The sequence below is a fragment of the Pipistrellus hanaki genome, assembly GCF_964339955.1.
Source record: "Pipistrellus hanaki genome assembly, chromosome: 5".
In the NCBI taxonomy this organism is placed as follows: Eukaryota; Metazoa; Chordata; class Mammalia; order Chiroptera; family Vespertilionidae; genus Pipistrellus; species Pipistrellus hanaki.
Genome location: NC_140507.1, coordinates 46,833,655 through 46,849,923, shown reverse-complemented (window position 1 = coordinate 46,849,923; position 16,269 = coordinate 46,833,655). Strand labels below are relative to the sequence as shown.

Sequence of the window (16,269 nt, the reverse complement as noted above, 5' to 3'; positions counted from 1 at the left end):
TTGCCCTGGCGCACCCTGCGTCCTCCCCACATGCTCCTGGGCTCGGCTGCTGTCTCTCAAGAGCCTCACCTCAATGGGCTCAGTCACCCGGACAATCAGCAGCTTTCAGCCTCACGTCCACTCCTCCCCCCATAAAACGGCCGCTTCAAAAAGCTTCTTTTGAAATGAGGATCCAAGTAGATAGAGAGGGACAGGAGTCCAGTCACACTTGTCCTAGTGACAGACAAGTCTTTCAGCTTTGCCTGCTGTGGGCCGCAAGCCGAAGGGCCATGGCTGTGAGCCTCACCGTCCCCCACCACTCAGGAGAGCTCAGGGGCAGAGAGAAGGCCTGCTGGTTTCTAAGGGCCACCTGTAGGTGACAGGTGAAGGCTGGGCATGGCCACGGCGCACACACAAAGCCAAGGGGGACTTGAAGATCCTTGGTGGTCAGAAGTTTGGTGAAATCACACTAGAGAAACGTCTGGTGTCCTTATTATTTTTTACAAGGGGTTTTTAGGTATTTTTAGCAAACTACATATTTAAGGAATGATAATAGTTTTGTCAACTAGATAAATATAAAATAGGGAAAATTTTAATGAGTAAAACCATCGTCCAATTAGAATTAATTGCTGAGATTTTTAAATACCAGTTTTCAAAAATTTATATCAAGAATCTTACATGCTGCCCAAGTTAGCTCATCTCAATCAGAGTGAACAAGCCGTGTGTGGAGGCCAAGTAAATGACCAATGATACAGGGCAAATGACAGGTGGTATCCAACTATTGGGTCCCAGTGTTCATTTCAGTCTTTGGGTTTGGGCATAGGCATGGCAGATATCAATAAAATGCATCTCATTCAATGTGTCTGAGCCAAGGTTTGGCTTAGTCTAGACCCAGGGTTTTCAAATTGGCTACATATCAAAATCACCTGGAAAATCTTTCAAAACATACCAATGCCTAGTATGTTTAACCCCAGATAGTGGGCAGTGGAATTTTTTAAAGTTCCCAGGTAATTTAACTATGTAGTCATTCTTGAGAAAACACTGGACTATCTTTCCCAAGGACTTGGGATAAAGCTGGTTCGAGTACCTGCCCCAAGTCTTGACTCGTGATACAGGCATAAACTCAACTTAAAGATTGCAAATCCCTAATGTCTGGGAATTTCCCCTTTGGGGATAAAACAATAACAAACAATGCATATGCCTCCCCCCTCCACACACACACACACACACACACACACACACACACACACTGAAAACTTTAAGTTTCCTCACCAGTTGGTACTTGAGCCATTCTCCACCATGTCCCTACTGGTGGTTAGCTTGTACAACGCACTGCCATCAAAGATCTGTCTAACCACTGTATATTTTAAAAACATATTTCTGATGCACTCTTTACTTGGCAATTTCACAGTCTTCAGTGTTGCAGGAGTTGAGCTGTTGTGAATGACACGATCTCTTCCTAAATGAAATGGCAGTTTGAATTCATATGGCATAGAATTTATTCCACTAATCCAATGCCACAATTTATTTCCTAGAGCAAAAGGAAGTCAATTCTTTTACTTGTGCTCTGCATTTCTGCACAGAACTTTTGCTCCGGGCAACTAGACAGTGACACTCCCAAGTCCCGAAATCTCTCACAATGTAGGCAGCACAGCCTGGGTGTTTAAAACAAGACATCACTTTTAGCCTCAAACGGGACCCGCTTAGGGAGGAGCTGACCCAGTTCCCTGAGGGACTGGCTCTTTGCTGGCTAGAATCAGGGCTAGAATAAGGAGATAACCAAGTCCAGCTCCTGGCCACGAAAAGATCAGTCCTTTTCCATATGCCAGGAGTCACTATCAAGTCTTAATTGACAATTAGCAGAAAAGGAACTCCAGATTCCCTTACAGCCAGCACTAGTTTTGGAAACGCTTATAATCAGAAATTCTGCTTTAAGTCTGATTTAATACACTCATGCTGGTCATTAATTAATATCATGGGGGATCCCACTGTGTTTTGTCTTGTTTTCGTTTCAAACATAGGAAGGTCAGGTTTAATATACATTATTAATTCTGTGATCTGAGTATTGCCATCAATACTGTGCTCCATTAAAACAGCTTTATTTTCTCTCTTGGGATTTTAAAATGGAAAGAATAGTAAAGAAGTGATATGCATAATAATTTATGAAAATTCTGATTTGCATTACTTAGGCAAAGTGATTATTAACAAACAGAATATTGCCATGAACACACTAACAATTCATATATCAAGAAGCCTGAAACAATACTGTAAAATAGCTGTGAAATTATTTTCTCTTCAGAAGTCTCTGAAGAACACACCATGAAAATCAATGGTATGGTCACCTCATGAATGTATCGGCACCTGCTCCATCATAGCTATAGTTGCCTCTACTAATGCTTCCAATCCGTGACTTGTGACAGGAGTTCCAAGGAGACTGAGATACAGGCTAGTTGTATAACCTTCTTGAGGTGATAAGGACATGTTCTCATCACTCACTGTTATATATATTTAAATATCCATGTGATAGATTGATATCTTATTGATGTCACAAGTGTCAAAGATGAACAGAATTTAAAATACTGCCCTTTAAAATATTATGTAATAACTCAGCCTACATAGGATAAAGGATTTTGAAGTTTATTTCAAGCCCTGGAGCTCTCCTAGGAGAGGAGGGCCATTCTGAAGAATTCCCTGAGGCCTACAAATCATGCCTAGGGCAGAACCATCACACTGCTGCATGCCTGGCTTGTGCAGCTTTATGGCACGGTGCAGTCTCAATAGCAGAGAAGTTACTTTCATGGACTGTCCCAGTGAATGGGCATACATTAAAAAAAAAAAAAAAGACTCTGAAGAAACTATATAACAGGAAGACAGTGAAAACAGAAATAAGAACACTAGTTTTTGGTTGTTGTTTCTCCCAACAAAAATTTAAAGTATTTTTAGCTCACTTCTTTAATTTACACTTTATCATATGTATCTTTTCTTTCTTTTTAAAATATTTTTATTGATTTCAAGGAGAAAGGGAGAGGGAGAGAGAAACAGAAACATCAATGATAAGAGAGAATCACTGATTAGCTGCCTCCTGCACACCCTCAATCCCACTGGGGATTGAGCCCACAACCTGGGCATATACCCTTGACTGGAATTGAACCCAAGAACCTTCGGTCACAGGCTGACACTCTATCCACTGAGCCAAATCAGCTATGGCTCATACGTATCCTTTTAAGACCAACATTTTTACTAAAATAATATTACAAAACTATATATTAACCTTGCAAATACTTGAAAACATATTTTAGAGCAAATTGTTAATGTGCATGTAAATGGTGGACTCAGTAATGACCTTTTTATGAATTCTAAGAAAGTCATCCATAAGAATGATAAGTAACAATGATAAAAAAGAAAAGACTAGAGTCATCTCAAATGTCTCATAAAAAGGAAATGGACTTATTGAGAAAAATTTCCAAATCTGGTAACATACTCATGATATATTATTAGGTGAAGGAAGAAGGCTAAAAAGATGTTTATATGGTTTGATTTCAATTTTATTTTAAAGCTTTTTAGGATAAAAACTATAAGAAAGCATCTTCTTTTGTATGTTTCTGCATTTAATAATATGGACCTGTATTCGCTTTGTACTCAGGAAAAATTCATTCAATGTTAATATAAAAACTGGAAGGAAGTATGTCAAGATGTTACTAATGATATTCTTTAATTGATGGGATTGCAATTTCTCTTTTCTGGAGAGCCTGCTCATCTTGCACAGTGGGAAAAATCCAGTGCTGTTGAATGGCTGCATCTTCATTCTATCCTCACTAGGGACACTGGCAGTGACTGATCAGAACACATTTCAGAATGTATTGATTGAACTCTGATGTGCAAAATGCTAATGCATCATTTTAAGAGACTTTTGATTATTTGCAGTGAATTTTAAAGAAAAAAATTATTGGGATACAATTGAAACTACTGGGCAAAACAGATTTTCCAAATGATCTGTGTCTTGGTGCCAAAGTCCTTTTCCGTAGGGGACTGGAAGTACCATAAGGCACCTCTGTTATGCAGTATGCCTCAGTGATGCTGTCACACAGGAGGTTGAGGTTGGTGGTCCCAACAATATGACATTTCCTATATTCTAATTAAGTCATTCTAATTGTTTTACATGCTAGGTACCAAATATATAGATCTGAGGAATATATTTTTTCCAACTTGTTTGTTCTTGTTTTGATGTTCTTACCTATGAGTAGAGCTCAAGAAAGCCAGGAGTTTATATAGGAGTAGAAGAGTATAAATCCTCCTTTCATGTTTTTGCCAGTTGAAAATTGAAAAAGATGATTAGTTCTTCTCAAATCATAGACAGCTCTTTTCCAATCGCATACAGTTAATTGTTTCATTCTAAAATAGTCATGAGTTGTTCCACTGCCTCAATTTTAGAATGCCACAATTTGCTTTACAGCTCAGTACTGCTAATATTATACTGCATTACTCTCTTTTGAAACAAATTTGGTAATTTTATTTACATACCTACTAGATTTCTTAAGCTCAAATTGGAGAAGTGGGAAAGAAGGCAAAAGATGTGCTAATATATTACAAGATGGCTTGTTGTACCATAGATAAAAATATTTAACTTACCTGCAAAAACATTATTCAAGGAAGTCACAGTATAAGTAGCATCTTTTATGACACAGGCTCAAGCACAGATGTGGTAAAGAATGACTTGCAGTTGCCAAAATAACCAAAAGACCTCTTAGTTTATACTAGCAAATGCTGATATACAAATCTACAATTGCAAGTATTATGCCTGTTAAATAACATTTCAACAAATACTTTATAAAACCAAGAATGATTTCAAATGTACAAATTACACAGGGAAAGCATGTCCAAGTACCAATCTGCTTGCACTGCTTAATAGTTACCAAACATCATTAAAGGGGTGGGGAGGTGGGAGGGGGGGACACAACTGTAATAGTGTCAACAAGAAAAATAAAGTTAGAAAAATTGTCATTGTGCCTATTCAGTTGCCATAGTTATTGCTCCCCTATGGTGTTTTCTTATTGTCTCCTTAAACATTCTTTTATTATAAAGAAATGCCTCTAGTGAGGATACCACTAAAATAAAAGTAATATAGCCAGAGCAAAGATAAATAAAATTTAAAAAGCCAACCTTTATTCCACTTTGAACAAGTTTGTGAATGTCCAAATAAGGCTCCTTGAAAATGTCTCCTTCAGGGGTGAGTATCTTCACGTAGCCTTCCTTCTCCAGGATGAAGAGTCGGTGAGAGCCGTCCCCGCTGTGGAGGGCGCTGACGGGCTGGCGCAGCCCACTCACAACCTCCTGAATGCAGAAGCAGTTGTGCTTGTGCTTTCTAGACAAAGGAAAGAAACCGGTAAGCGGTGCTTAAGGTGAAGGATGGAAGGGATGCACTTAGCATCCTTTCAAAATACATTTCCTCTAGGAAGCAATGGTTTAGAATGGTCCTGAAGGGCTGCTGACCCAAAGGCACAATATGATTCTCTGAAATTCTTTTCAGTTGGGGAGAAATAAAACCAAACTGCCCCCTATCAGAAAGTAAAAGAGAATTTCAAAACATGTATTGGAAATACTGAGGGGAACACTTTGCCAAGTGTATAGTTGTCTAACCACTATGCTGTATACTGAAACTAGTACAGAATAATATTGAGTGTAAACTGTAATTGAACAAATTTTTTTAAAAAGTGTTTTAAAGAACTACCATTCACACACCAACCTAGCTTCAAAAAATACGAACATTTTAAAACTTCATAAGCTCATTATCTCGTCTTTCAGTGACTATAATTAAAATGAGCTTTACTCACAATAATTAAACCTTAGAGAAGGGCACTCGAGAGAAAGTTCTAAGACCTATATCTAAAACTCTGATTGGCTAAGAATAATATGCATCATAACCTAACAGCAAGCATACATTTCAAGTTAAAACTATACTCATAAAATTCACATGAATCATAGAGAAGCCAAGCTCATAACAAGATTAGTAATCTAAGCATTAAGAGTACTTATGCTAATATGACGTTAGAGAAGCAAACTACTAAAAAGAAAAAGAAAAAGCATGTGGAGAGTATAGCTGCTGGACATGAGCAAAGAAAGATGAGTCACTTTCAAAACCACAAGTTTTTTCAGGTTTTTTTTTTTTTTTTTAAAAAAGGTTTAAAGAGCATTATCTTTATGAACCTGCTGATCTCCTCCACTTTGTCATATTCTTCCATCTGGTCCAAGTAGTTAGATGCTGGTCCTCTGATTTGTTTTCTTGGAAAATCTGGAAAGCACAATCCACCATCTTTTTTTGCATAATAAAAGCAAAACTCTTCAGCAGTAGTTTGAAGGAAACCTTTAAAAAATGTAAAAAGGCTCATTAGAAATAGTGGCATGTAAAAACACCCTATTAGAAAGATAAAAACACAAGGAAAGAATTTTTTAGGAACTTTACGAATAATCTAGGAAAGTATATAGACAAAAAAGAAAGAAAAACTTTTCTTTGTTTGGGATTTTCATTTTTTAATCAAAACTTGAGATGTTCAGTAAGAGTGAAATTATGTCATATTGGATATTTTAAAAGGCTCATGTGAAGTACACATTATATGAAACCCAGCATTTCTTGTTATTGCATTGATTTATTTTCAAGCTTCCCCAGTGATCACATGTTGCACTGGTGAGCTTATCCAATCACTATTCAGCATTTTTTTGCCCTAGAGTACTAATAATTTCCTAAGAACTGCAAATTAGAATCAAAAAAGAGATAGACCATCAGGTGCTAGTTCGGGCCATTTTATAATTCTTACTATATTGTCACTTACATATGATTAAAAAATCTAATAACTATCACAAGGTTATACACTATAATGAATGATTGGGCAACAAATTGATGTTGATAACAGAGCCACCATTTTCAAATATATAGGTGCTGTTTCGTACACTTCACTCATAGGAGAAAAAGATTATTTTGCATAACAAAAATTATACTACCTAATAAAAGAGTAATATGCAAATTAACTATCACTCCACCACACCCACAAGCTATCCCCACCAGCCAATCAGAGTGAGTATGCAAATAAACCCAATCAAGATGGCTACAGCTAAGAGAGCAGGAGGGAGGCTTGGGTTTCCCAGGCAATAGAGGAAGCCAAGCTTTCCACACACCCTGGTGGACCCAGGCCTCCACTCAAGGGTACAAAGTTTCAATTATAGAAGGTAAACAAATCCAAACAGAAATGGCAGCAGCCAGGGAGCAAGCAGGAGGCTTGGCTTCACTCCAGGCTACAAAGTTTCAATTGTAGAAGGTAAATAAATTCCAGATACCAGGACCTCCACTTCGGTTACCATGGGACATGGCTGGCCTGAAAACCACCACAGGCCCCTCACTCAGGCCACTCCACTCTCCAAGGGAACCCCCCAGGACACCCTTCAGAGCAAACCAGCTAGCCCCTACCTGTGCACCAGGCCTCTATCCTATCTAATAAAAGAGTAATATGCAGATTGACCATCACTCCAACACATAATATGGCTGCCGCCACGTGATCAAAGATCTTGCCCCATTTGGACACAAGATGGCCACCACAAGATGGCCAGCTGGGGAGGGCAGTTGGGAGGCACCAGGCCTGCAAGGGAGGGCAGTTGGAGGTGATCAACCCTGCAGGGGAGAGCAGTTAGGGGTGAATAGGACAGCAGAGGAGGGAAGTTGGAGGCAAACAGACTGGCAGGGGAGCAGTTAGACATCAATCAGGCTGGCCTGGGAATGACTAGGGGGTGATCAGGCTGGCAGGCAGAAGCAGTTAGGGGCAATCAGGAAGGCAGGCAGGTGAGCAGTTGGGAGCCAGCAGTCCTGGATTATGAGAGGGATGTATGACTGCCTGTTATCAGGCCTAAATGGGCAGTTGGACATTCCTCGAGGGGGTCCCAGATTGGAGAGGGTACAGGCTGAGCTTAGGGACACCTCCCTGCCCCCGTGCACAAATTTCATGCACCAGACTTCTAGTATTTAAAATATCCTTTCAAGTTTCTAAAGCACAACAGATGGCATACCACCCTTCACTGAAAAATAATTATAACAAGCAAAAACAAAAAATGCAATATAGGTATCTGAAAGACAAATAATTTTGCTTACAAAGTAACAATTTCTACGAAATAAAAAGCATGATCATATATAATTTTGACATTACTTTTAACATTTGAGTTAATAAGGTGTTGGTTTTTTGGGAGGAGGGCATATTAATGATTCACTTCCATATTCTGATAATTTCTGCTATCAAAATAGTTTGTTGCTATTAGAGTTGACTTTATATGAAATTTATGAAGTACCAAATTTCTGCTTTTGGTCTCATATCTTTCATTATGTTTAATATTTTGATTTTTACATAATAAATCAGATTATCATGATTACCACATGCCCATCAATGTTGTGATAAAGGCATGTGGTAACTTAGTTGACATTCAGAAGTTGTATAATACATCCTAGTTTGCGTGGATTTCTAAGAACAAGAATTTGGGGACAACTAAGCGAGGCTTATCAATGGATTATGTAAGACATATTTCTTTCCTATGAGCTTGACCAAAGTCCCTTCAAACCTAAAACTATTCTTGGGAACTGAGGGTCCCAAATGGTTAAAACTTGATATAGATTTTTTTTTTTACCTAACTTTTGGGTAAAATGTATCACCCCTAAATTTCTAAGGCAGATTCTTCAAGGCCAGTATCTGGTTAGGCTATTGAAAAACTTTTTGAACCAGGCAAAAAAGAGCAGATGTCCTTGAGAGGGTATGTGTGTATGTGTATATGTGTGTAGAGGTGGGGGTTGAGTGGGAGGTGTGGACAGAAAAAGGAGGCAGGGCAGCTGGGAAGGGTGTTCCTTGCAAGGGAGAGCAAGGCAGCTGGAAGAAGTTATCTTTGTTTAATAAAAAAAATCAGCGATTAGACATTGAAGAGCGAGGTGAACACTGCAGCAGCATTTACTCATCTGCAGCAATTCACTGTTTGCAAAAGGTCACTTTTCTCCTCCAGTCTTTAATGGCTAAGCAGACAGAGGAAAGCTGTCTAGGGATGTCCAACAAATTTGCCAGAGGAAAAAGAAGGAACACTGAGCTGCTAAATCAAACTTGGCCCGGTGCACAAACTCATGCATGGGTGGGGTCCCTCGGCCTGGATAGTAATTGGGGCAATCGGGGCTGTCTCCCACCCTGATCAGGGCCCAGGCTGATCAGAGCAGGCTGGACAGCAGGTGGGACCACAGAAGGGACTGTGGGAGGTTGGTAGGCCAGCCTGCCCTAATCGAGATTGATTGGGGTCAGATAGCTGGGTGTAAGGGGGGCGCGATGGTTGCCTGTGGGAACACACTGATCACCAGTGGGCAGCTCCTACATTGAGTGTCTGCCCCCTGTTGGTCAGTGTGCGTCATAGTAACTGGTCTTTCAGTCGTTCAGTTGCTATGTATATGTGTGTGTGTATATATATATAGCAACTATATACACATATCTAATATATCTATATATTTATATTACATATACTATATGCGTTTATACCATATATATTATGTGTACTATATCTACATATTTACATTACATATAAGATATATAGTATATATTTATTATATATAAATTGACCATCAAGCAAGAAGAACTCCATGCATTCAGGAAGACTGTCAGACTATGGATATATTTATAACTGAATGTATGAAGGAGAAATCTAGTGTTAATGTGATGTTTGCCTCCAGAGTCATAGAAAAATTTCAAAGCACAATTCAGAAGAAATTTTGATTTTGGTTGTTTGCTGTTGCTGTTTTTTTTTTTTTTTGTTTTGTTTTTTTAAGTCTGCATTCCAGCCTTACAGTCTGCAAACCAATAACATCTTAAGGGGAAATGAAGGAACAATGCTGGTGGCTGATTCCATTTTATAAGGAATTATTAGCTGGGGACAAACGAGGAAATGAAAAATCATTTTCAAATGGAACATCAGAAGATTAGTGGTGCCGATTCATAAACTTTGTGGTTCCTGGGGGTACCACACTCTTTTAGCAAATTAAAAACTAAGCAAAAACAGAAGGTTCACAATTAATTGCTCTGAGCTTTTTACAAATTTTAGATTCACTGAGTCATCTAAGTGTGAAGGAAGAAGCAGACTCAGAAGACTTTTACATACAAAAGGGCATGTTTGAGATGCTCAGGACATTGGGCTACCATTTATTGCCAGGGAAGATTAATTTGCCAAATGGTACCCTTCTTTGGAAAACTGAAGCACATCCTATTCAAAGTGAGTGTTTAGCTCACCTTGGATCATCATATTATGATCAAGTGGCCACTCATAATGGATGTCCACTTATTATTCCAGAAGCCATATTTTTTGTTTAAACTCCTGATAACTTACCAACTATCTTGAACCTGGAACTTTTCCCTCCTGGATCATGAACCCAGTCCTACTACACCATGAAGCACCCTATCAAACACTAACATGTGAATAAATATTCTCAGTGGAGAAGTCCCAGCTCTAGTTTTTCTCTCAGCATGTATGCTGGAGAAAAGTTATTTTTCCTCATTGCATGTGGTGTTCATCACGATAAGGAAAAAATGACCTTGGCCTCATTAGCAACAGGATTAAACCAATTGAACTAATTGTGTACAGACATTTCACACTGCAGTAACCTAGAGATGACATCTTAGAGTGATAAAAATCATTTTGATAGCGATGTCTAGTGTGGTGTGCCATCACTTAGTGAACAGCAAAGCACCCACTCTGTCCGTCATACTTCAGGCAGAAGAGAAGACCTGTGGTGTGCAGAAAGGAGCTCCTGTGGTGTTCTGTTTTGTTTTGTAATTTTGGTACTTTTGAGAAGTTTTAAGAATTTACCTCCCAAAGTAAATTCACAACTATGATGAAGAAAACTCTAGTGTATCCTCACTTTTGTGATTTTTAACTTAAATTCTTTTCTCTCTTTTTTTTTTTTTTTGTGTGTGTGTGTGTGTGTGTGTGTGTGGATAAGCAGGACATGAATATTTCTACATTAAATTTTCTAGAAAGTAGCTATCTTTTAGGTGTCAGAGTGTTCCAAAGTGACTGGTGTGTTATTAAAACCATGAAGGTGAAGCAAAGGAACAGGTCATTTACGTATTTAATCTTTTACTAGAGGCTTGGTGCATGAAACTTGTGCATGGGGCAGGGGGGAGGGGGGGAGGGAAGTCCCTTCAGCCCAGCCTGCACTCTGTCCAATCTGGCAATTTGGGACTCCTTGGGGGATGTTCAACTGCCAGTTTAGGCCCAATCCTGGGCCTTAACCGGCAGTCGACATCTCTTTTACAATCCGGGACCTCTGGCTCTTAATCACTCACCTACCTGCCTGCCTTGTCACCCCTAACTGTGTGTCCTGTTTCTCCCCCCCCCACCCCCCCGCCCCCCAGTGCTGGCCTGGTCATCCCCAACCCACCCTCTACCGGCTTGGTTGCCCCTCACGTGCACGTGTGCACACACACACACACACACACACACACCCTGTCCTGGTCGCCCCACACAGCCTGCTGTTCAGTCATTTGGTCATCCCTCACTAACCCCCCTGCCAGCCTGGTCGTAGGCAGCCATCCTGGTCATAGGCAGCCATCTTGAGAGGGCATGACAGTCAATTTGCATATTATATCTTTATTATATAGGATGTATTGGGCAAGGGAGGAAGAAATGAAGATGTCTCTGGAGTTATTTTCAGCCCCTTTAAGCATTTGCTTTAGCAAAATACATACCTTTGGATACCTTCCTCTTCATGATTTACAGAAAGATGGAGTATTAATAAGCATAGTCAAAATACGTTAACTAGCTTCTTATTAAAAAAACCCCCACAAAGTAGCTGGTTTTTTTTTTGTTTGTTTTTACCATTTTGAACTTCAGGGAAAGGTAAACCATGCCACTAAATAGACTTAAGGTGAAAATACTATACACTTGCTTTTTGAGCAATTTCTAAAAAAATCAGTGTTCTAGAATTCTAGAGTCGGGTTTGGGGGAAGGGCAGAAGGCAGATTACCATCCATTCATCATACTTTAGGAAATGATAACCTACGTGCCAAGGATCAGTCTGGCTAACAAACTGATCAACATAAGGAACACAAATAGTGTTATTACAGCTAACTTTGGGGACCTGTATTTCGAGCGATTATTTGCATTTGATGGATCCTGAGGAAGGTCCCCTCCGCGAGGGCCTGCAGCCTGCTAGCCTGTCCCGGGGAAGCGCCCTGGCTGCTCCGTCCACCACTGGAGTGGAGCTTTCATCTGGTTATCTTTCAAGGCAGCCTGGGTGGCCACCGAAAGCACTTGACATCTTGATGCACTTCAGCAGTTTTACATATATACAAACTCTGTAGAAAAATAAATTTGTCATTCGTCACCACATATGTTGATCTGGGGAGTGAGGTGCTTGCCGCTCTGGCTCCTGAGCTATTTGCTGTGCTCCCTCTTACAGTGGGTATCGCTTTCTGTTGTTTGTTTTGGAAGCTAAAATAACTTCAGATACAGGAAGACCCCCACAGATGAGTTCCCAAAACCCAGCCTGGTTGTCTTGAACTCAAGTAGATCGAGGTAGATGAAAATGCTAAGTGTTCACATCCCTTTCAGCTTAACGGTGGTCAAGGCGAACCTTTAAGACTTGAAATTTGCAGCAGGCCTTTATGGGACCTAATCTGTTATCGCTTCTCGACAGGCCATCTAGGCAACCGTGACCTATTCTGCTTTGCTTTGGGGAATGTGATAAAGAGGGAGAAACAGCTGGCTTAAAAAAAAGCCTTCGAAACATGCCTATAGTTTATAAAGACAATAATAATATTTTCACATTGAATGGGTTTGGAACCATGTTATGCTATACCAAAGGAAGCAAGTAACCCTAGTCAAAATGTTTTCTTAGGTTATTAAGAGACTTCTATAAAAAAAAAAAAATGCAAAAAAAAAAAAAAAAAAAAGGAAGTCTATACTTTCTGTGGGTCAGAGAAAAGAGTGAAATGTGCATGGCAATGAAAAAAAAAAAATGTATCTAAGTGCATCCCAGAGTTCTTAAAGCTTGCCTTTTCCTCCAGTGCCAGGGAGTTTTCTACACTGTTGTTAGCTCCAGGTTTGTTTGTGTGTGACTTTGCCTAACTAAACTAAAGCTGTCTCCTTAAATTCTTTTCTACCTCTATGTTGATTCTTCCAACTAAACCAACAACCAAGGTTTACAAACAGTTGATGGTAAAATTAATCAATGCCCAAGAATGTATATGTTTATGAGGGTCCAGACCATGATAGTGACCAGGTAGACTTGGATGACTGTCAGCATGAGACCTTCTCTGTGCACCCCATCACTTTCTCACCGCACAGCTCAGGGCAGCATTTCACCCTCCACACTCCGGAGCCTCAGGTGTCCTATCAATCCAGTGGGCCATTCCTACCTATCTCCCAGGGTTTTTGAAGTGCAAATTAGTCACGATATGTCAAAGTGCTTTGTAGGGCTTTACTTTTTTTTCTTTTTTCTTTTTGAATTGTATCTTATTTAAGGGAATACCTTCGAAGTCAGTGGACAATCTGCATTTATGTGTCAACTGAAGAGGGGGAGGCTGTCTTGATATTGAGGTAGTTGGGTAAAGGAGAAACCAGTAAGAAACTTGCACTGATAATCTAACATGTGGAAAGATCACCGACTGTATTACCTATTTAACAACAACAACAAAAAGCAGAACCTTTCCACAAAACCAATGTACTACTTGTGGACCGAAATGACAGTAATCCCATTTAGCAGCAATAAAAGTTTACAAGTTTGAAAAGGGTAGTGATGAGGGAAGAATAGGTTTGTTGAAAGGTGAGATACATTTTTAGACTCCCGGATGCAAGCACTGAAGGACAGGTATCTTGAAAGGATGTTCTGCAGTTTACGTAATGCACGCATCTTTACCTGGAATGTGGCCTCGGCAAGTATAAAAGAATTCTTTGCAATAGTCTTTGCAGAGCAGGGGCAGGACTAGGTCTCTGTCCAAGGCTTCCCTCTCAGGTGAGTGGAACAGGTTCTGAGCATATGGAGAGCAAAGCGCACATCTGATCTCCTCCAGTAACTTCCCACATTCGGTGTTGTTGTTCACAGAAAATATCTGAAAACCGTAAATCAGAAATAAACTCCTTTTTAGTGATGTGAAGTTAGGTTTCGTTGCTTTTTATTTTATAATCAGGTAACTTGAAAAGCATGACTTAGCCAATACAGTTGTCTGAAAAGAATTGCCATGTGACCACAGAGAATGCCTTTATAAGGATACACAAGTCCTCTCTGGTGTGGGATGGGAGAGCCAAGGGTAGGGGGTGGACAAAAGTCTTCTTACCCTTGCAAATCAGAGTGGTTTATCTGCCTTTCAGGTGTAAAAAAATTTTTAAATGACAATTATAGTGAGACCCTTTATCTCTCTATTTTTTCTTCTTTTCAGTTAATTTTATTTTATTTTTATTATTATTTTTTTATTGATTATGGTATCACATAATTGTCCTCATCCCCCCCATTCTCATCCAAACCCCTCTCTACATATGCCTGCTTCAAAGTGTATAGTGACTGATACTTAACTTTAAAATTCCAAATATCTTCATCCACTAACAGGGTGTCACCCCAAAAATGTACACATCTTGAATGATTATAAAGTCAGTGTTTATTAACCTACAGTTCATTTTCAAAATTTAAAGAATGTACAGAAATGAGAAATGAGTGTATATACAGTTTTTTTGGAGGACAATCTGTATATGTAAAGCAGAATTATATATATATATATATGGTTTATTTGTGTCTTGGGTAAAAATCTATTTCACTCCTGAAATTCCCAATTTGATATTCTCAAAAATGTTAACTTGAATTACATTTCTCCCTTTCATGCTCTATAAAAATAATACCTGGAGCTGAATCAAACTGGTTTAAGACCAATTTTTATTATTCATTATATCTTAGCCAGAAAAAACTTTCTAACTAGCTCCTCAGGTATGTTATATGCATGAATAAACTCAAGAGTCTAATAAAAGTGCTTTTGTATAGTATTTAGTAAGTCTTGATGGGAAAAGGTATGCTTTTATTTTTACTTACACAGTAGTATGTCTTTTACTTCAATAAGACCAATTTGGGTGTCATTGGTTCACTGAAGTTAGGTCTCAGTGCCTTAGTACTAACTTTAAAAAATGGATTTCAGGAGTCCCTCTAATTAATATAGAGGAACAGTATCAGCACAGTATTTGAGATGTGAAATGTAGTGCTGTCTAAACCAATAACTGATTTTTCATATTGAAAAAAACCCTAATGGGTCTGAATTTTCAACCTCTTCCCAATTTATGTAACTATATCTGTACCTAATCATTTCTTTAGAAGTATGAGCTGGAGTTAATATTTTAATACATAGATCATTGTTTAAAGCAAATATGTCATTCACAAACTGAGGTTCTAATTTGAGTACATCATATGGCTTCTATTTTTTATTTAGAATAAATATATTCTAGGTGATCACAAAATTTGGATCTTCAAGAGCAAAACAACTTAAATTCCATAGAAGGTACCCAGTTTCAGAAAAAAATTTACAATATGTTACAACTATCTACAATATTCAGAAGTCACTACTAATCACAATTATATGTAGATTTTAATTTTTATCAACTTATTTAAATGACAATTGCTTAAATGGTTAAAGTTTTCTAAAAGGAAATACACACCAGACACTTAGAATTTGCATTCCAAGAATGTTTTAAATGTCTTTTATTGTCCATACTCTGGCAGACCTCACCAGATCCATCCAATATTAATACTGTTCAACTTGGTTCAGTTTGTTTATCATACAGCAGTCCTCTAAGAACAAAACAACTGCAAGATGCTGAAACCACCTCCTTTGCTGGCAGAAAAACTGCAATGTAATTACCTTTGATTTTATGGAGAATATACACGCTTCCATTTTTTTTTTTTTTTTTTTTTTTTTTATAGCTGAAACAAAATGATCCCCATATACTCTCCCAGCTGCTGTCCAGGAAGAGCTTGAAGTTAGTGCCTAAAGAATTTTCTCTTTTACAATTTTTGGAATGTGTCCTGGCCACAAGATCTCTCATCAAAAGTTTCAGAAGTAGGATTCAATAAATTATCTGAAATCAAGTATAATATTATTCTTTGTAAAGTTTCATGCTGTTCCGGCCCAGCAGGATGGTAACATTTTGCTCTGTGTGAGGTCTGCAGTGTAAATACCCATTTGAAGATAGATAGAGCCATCATCCTGGCTTTGGTTTCAATGAACCAATAGTCTTACTGAAGTCAATTAA

The 16,269-nt window shown here is 38.7% G+C and overlaps 1 protein-coding gene across 3 annotated transcripts in view; it reads right to left on the bottom strand.

Moving 5' to 3' along the window:
* The window catches only part of HHIP (hedgehog interacting protein), a 95,098-nt gene that overhangs the window by 74,098 nt on the left and 4,731 nt on the right, over nt 1-16,269 (bottom strand). For all 3 annotated transcript variants that reach the window (XM_084886340.1, XM_084886341.1, XM_084886342.1), the window contains exons 2-4: nt 13,898-14,090; nt 6,184-6,340; nt 5,140-5,341 (exon numbers count right to left, since the gene is read on the bottom strand). In XM_084886340.1, the coding sequence (XP_084742466.1) occupies nt 5,140-5,341; nt 6,184-6,340; nt 13,898-14,090 (552 nt within the window). The remainder of the gene's footprint in view (nt 1-5,139; nt 5,342-6,183; nt 6,341-13,897; nt 14,091-16,269) is intronic.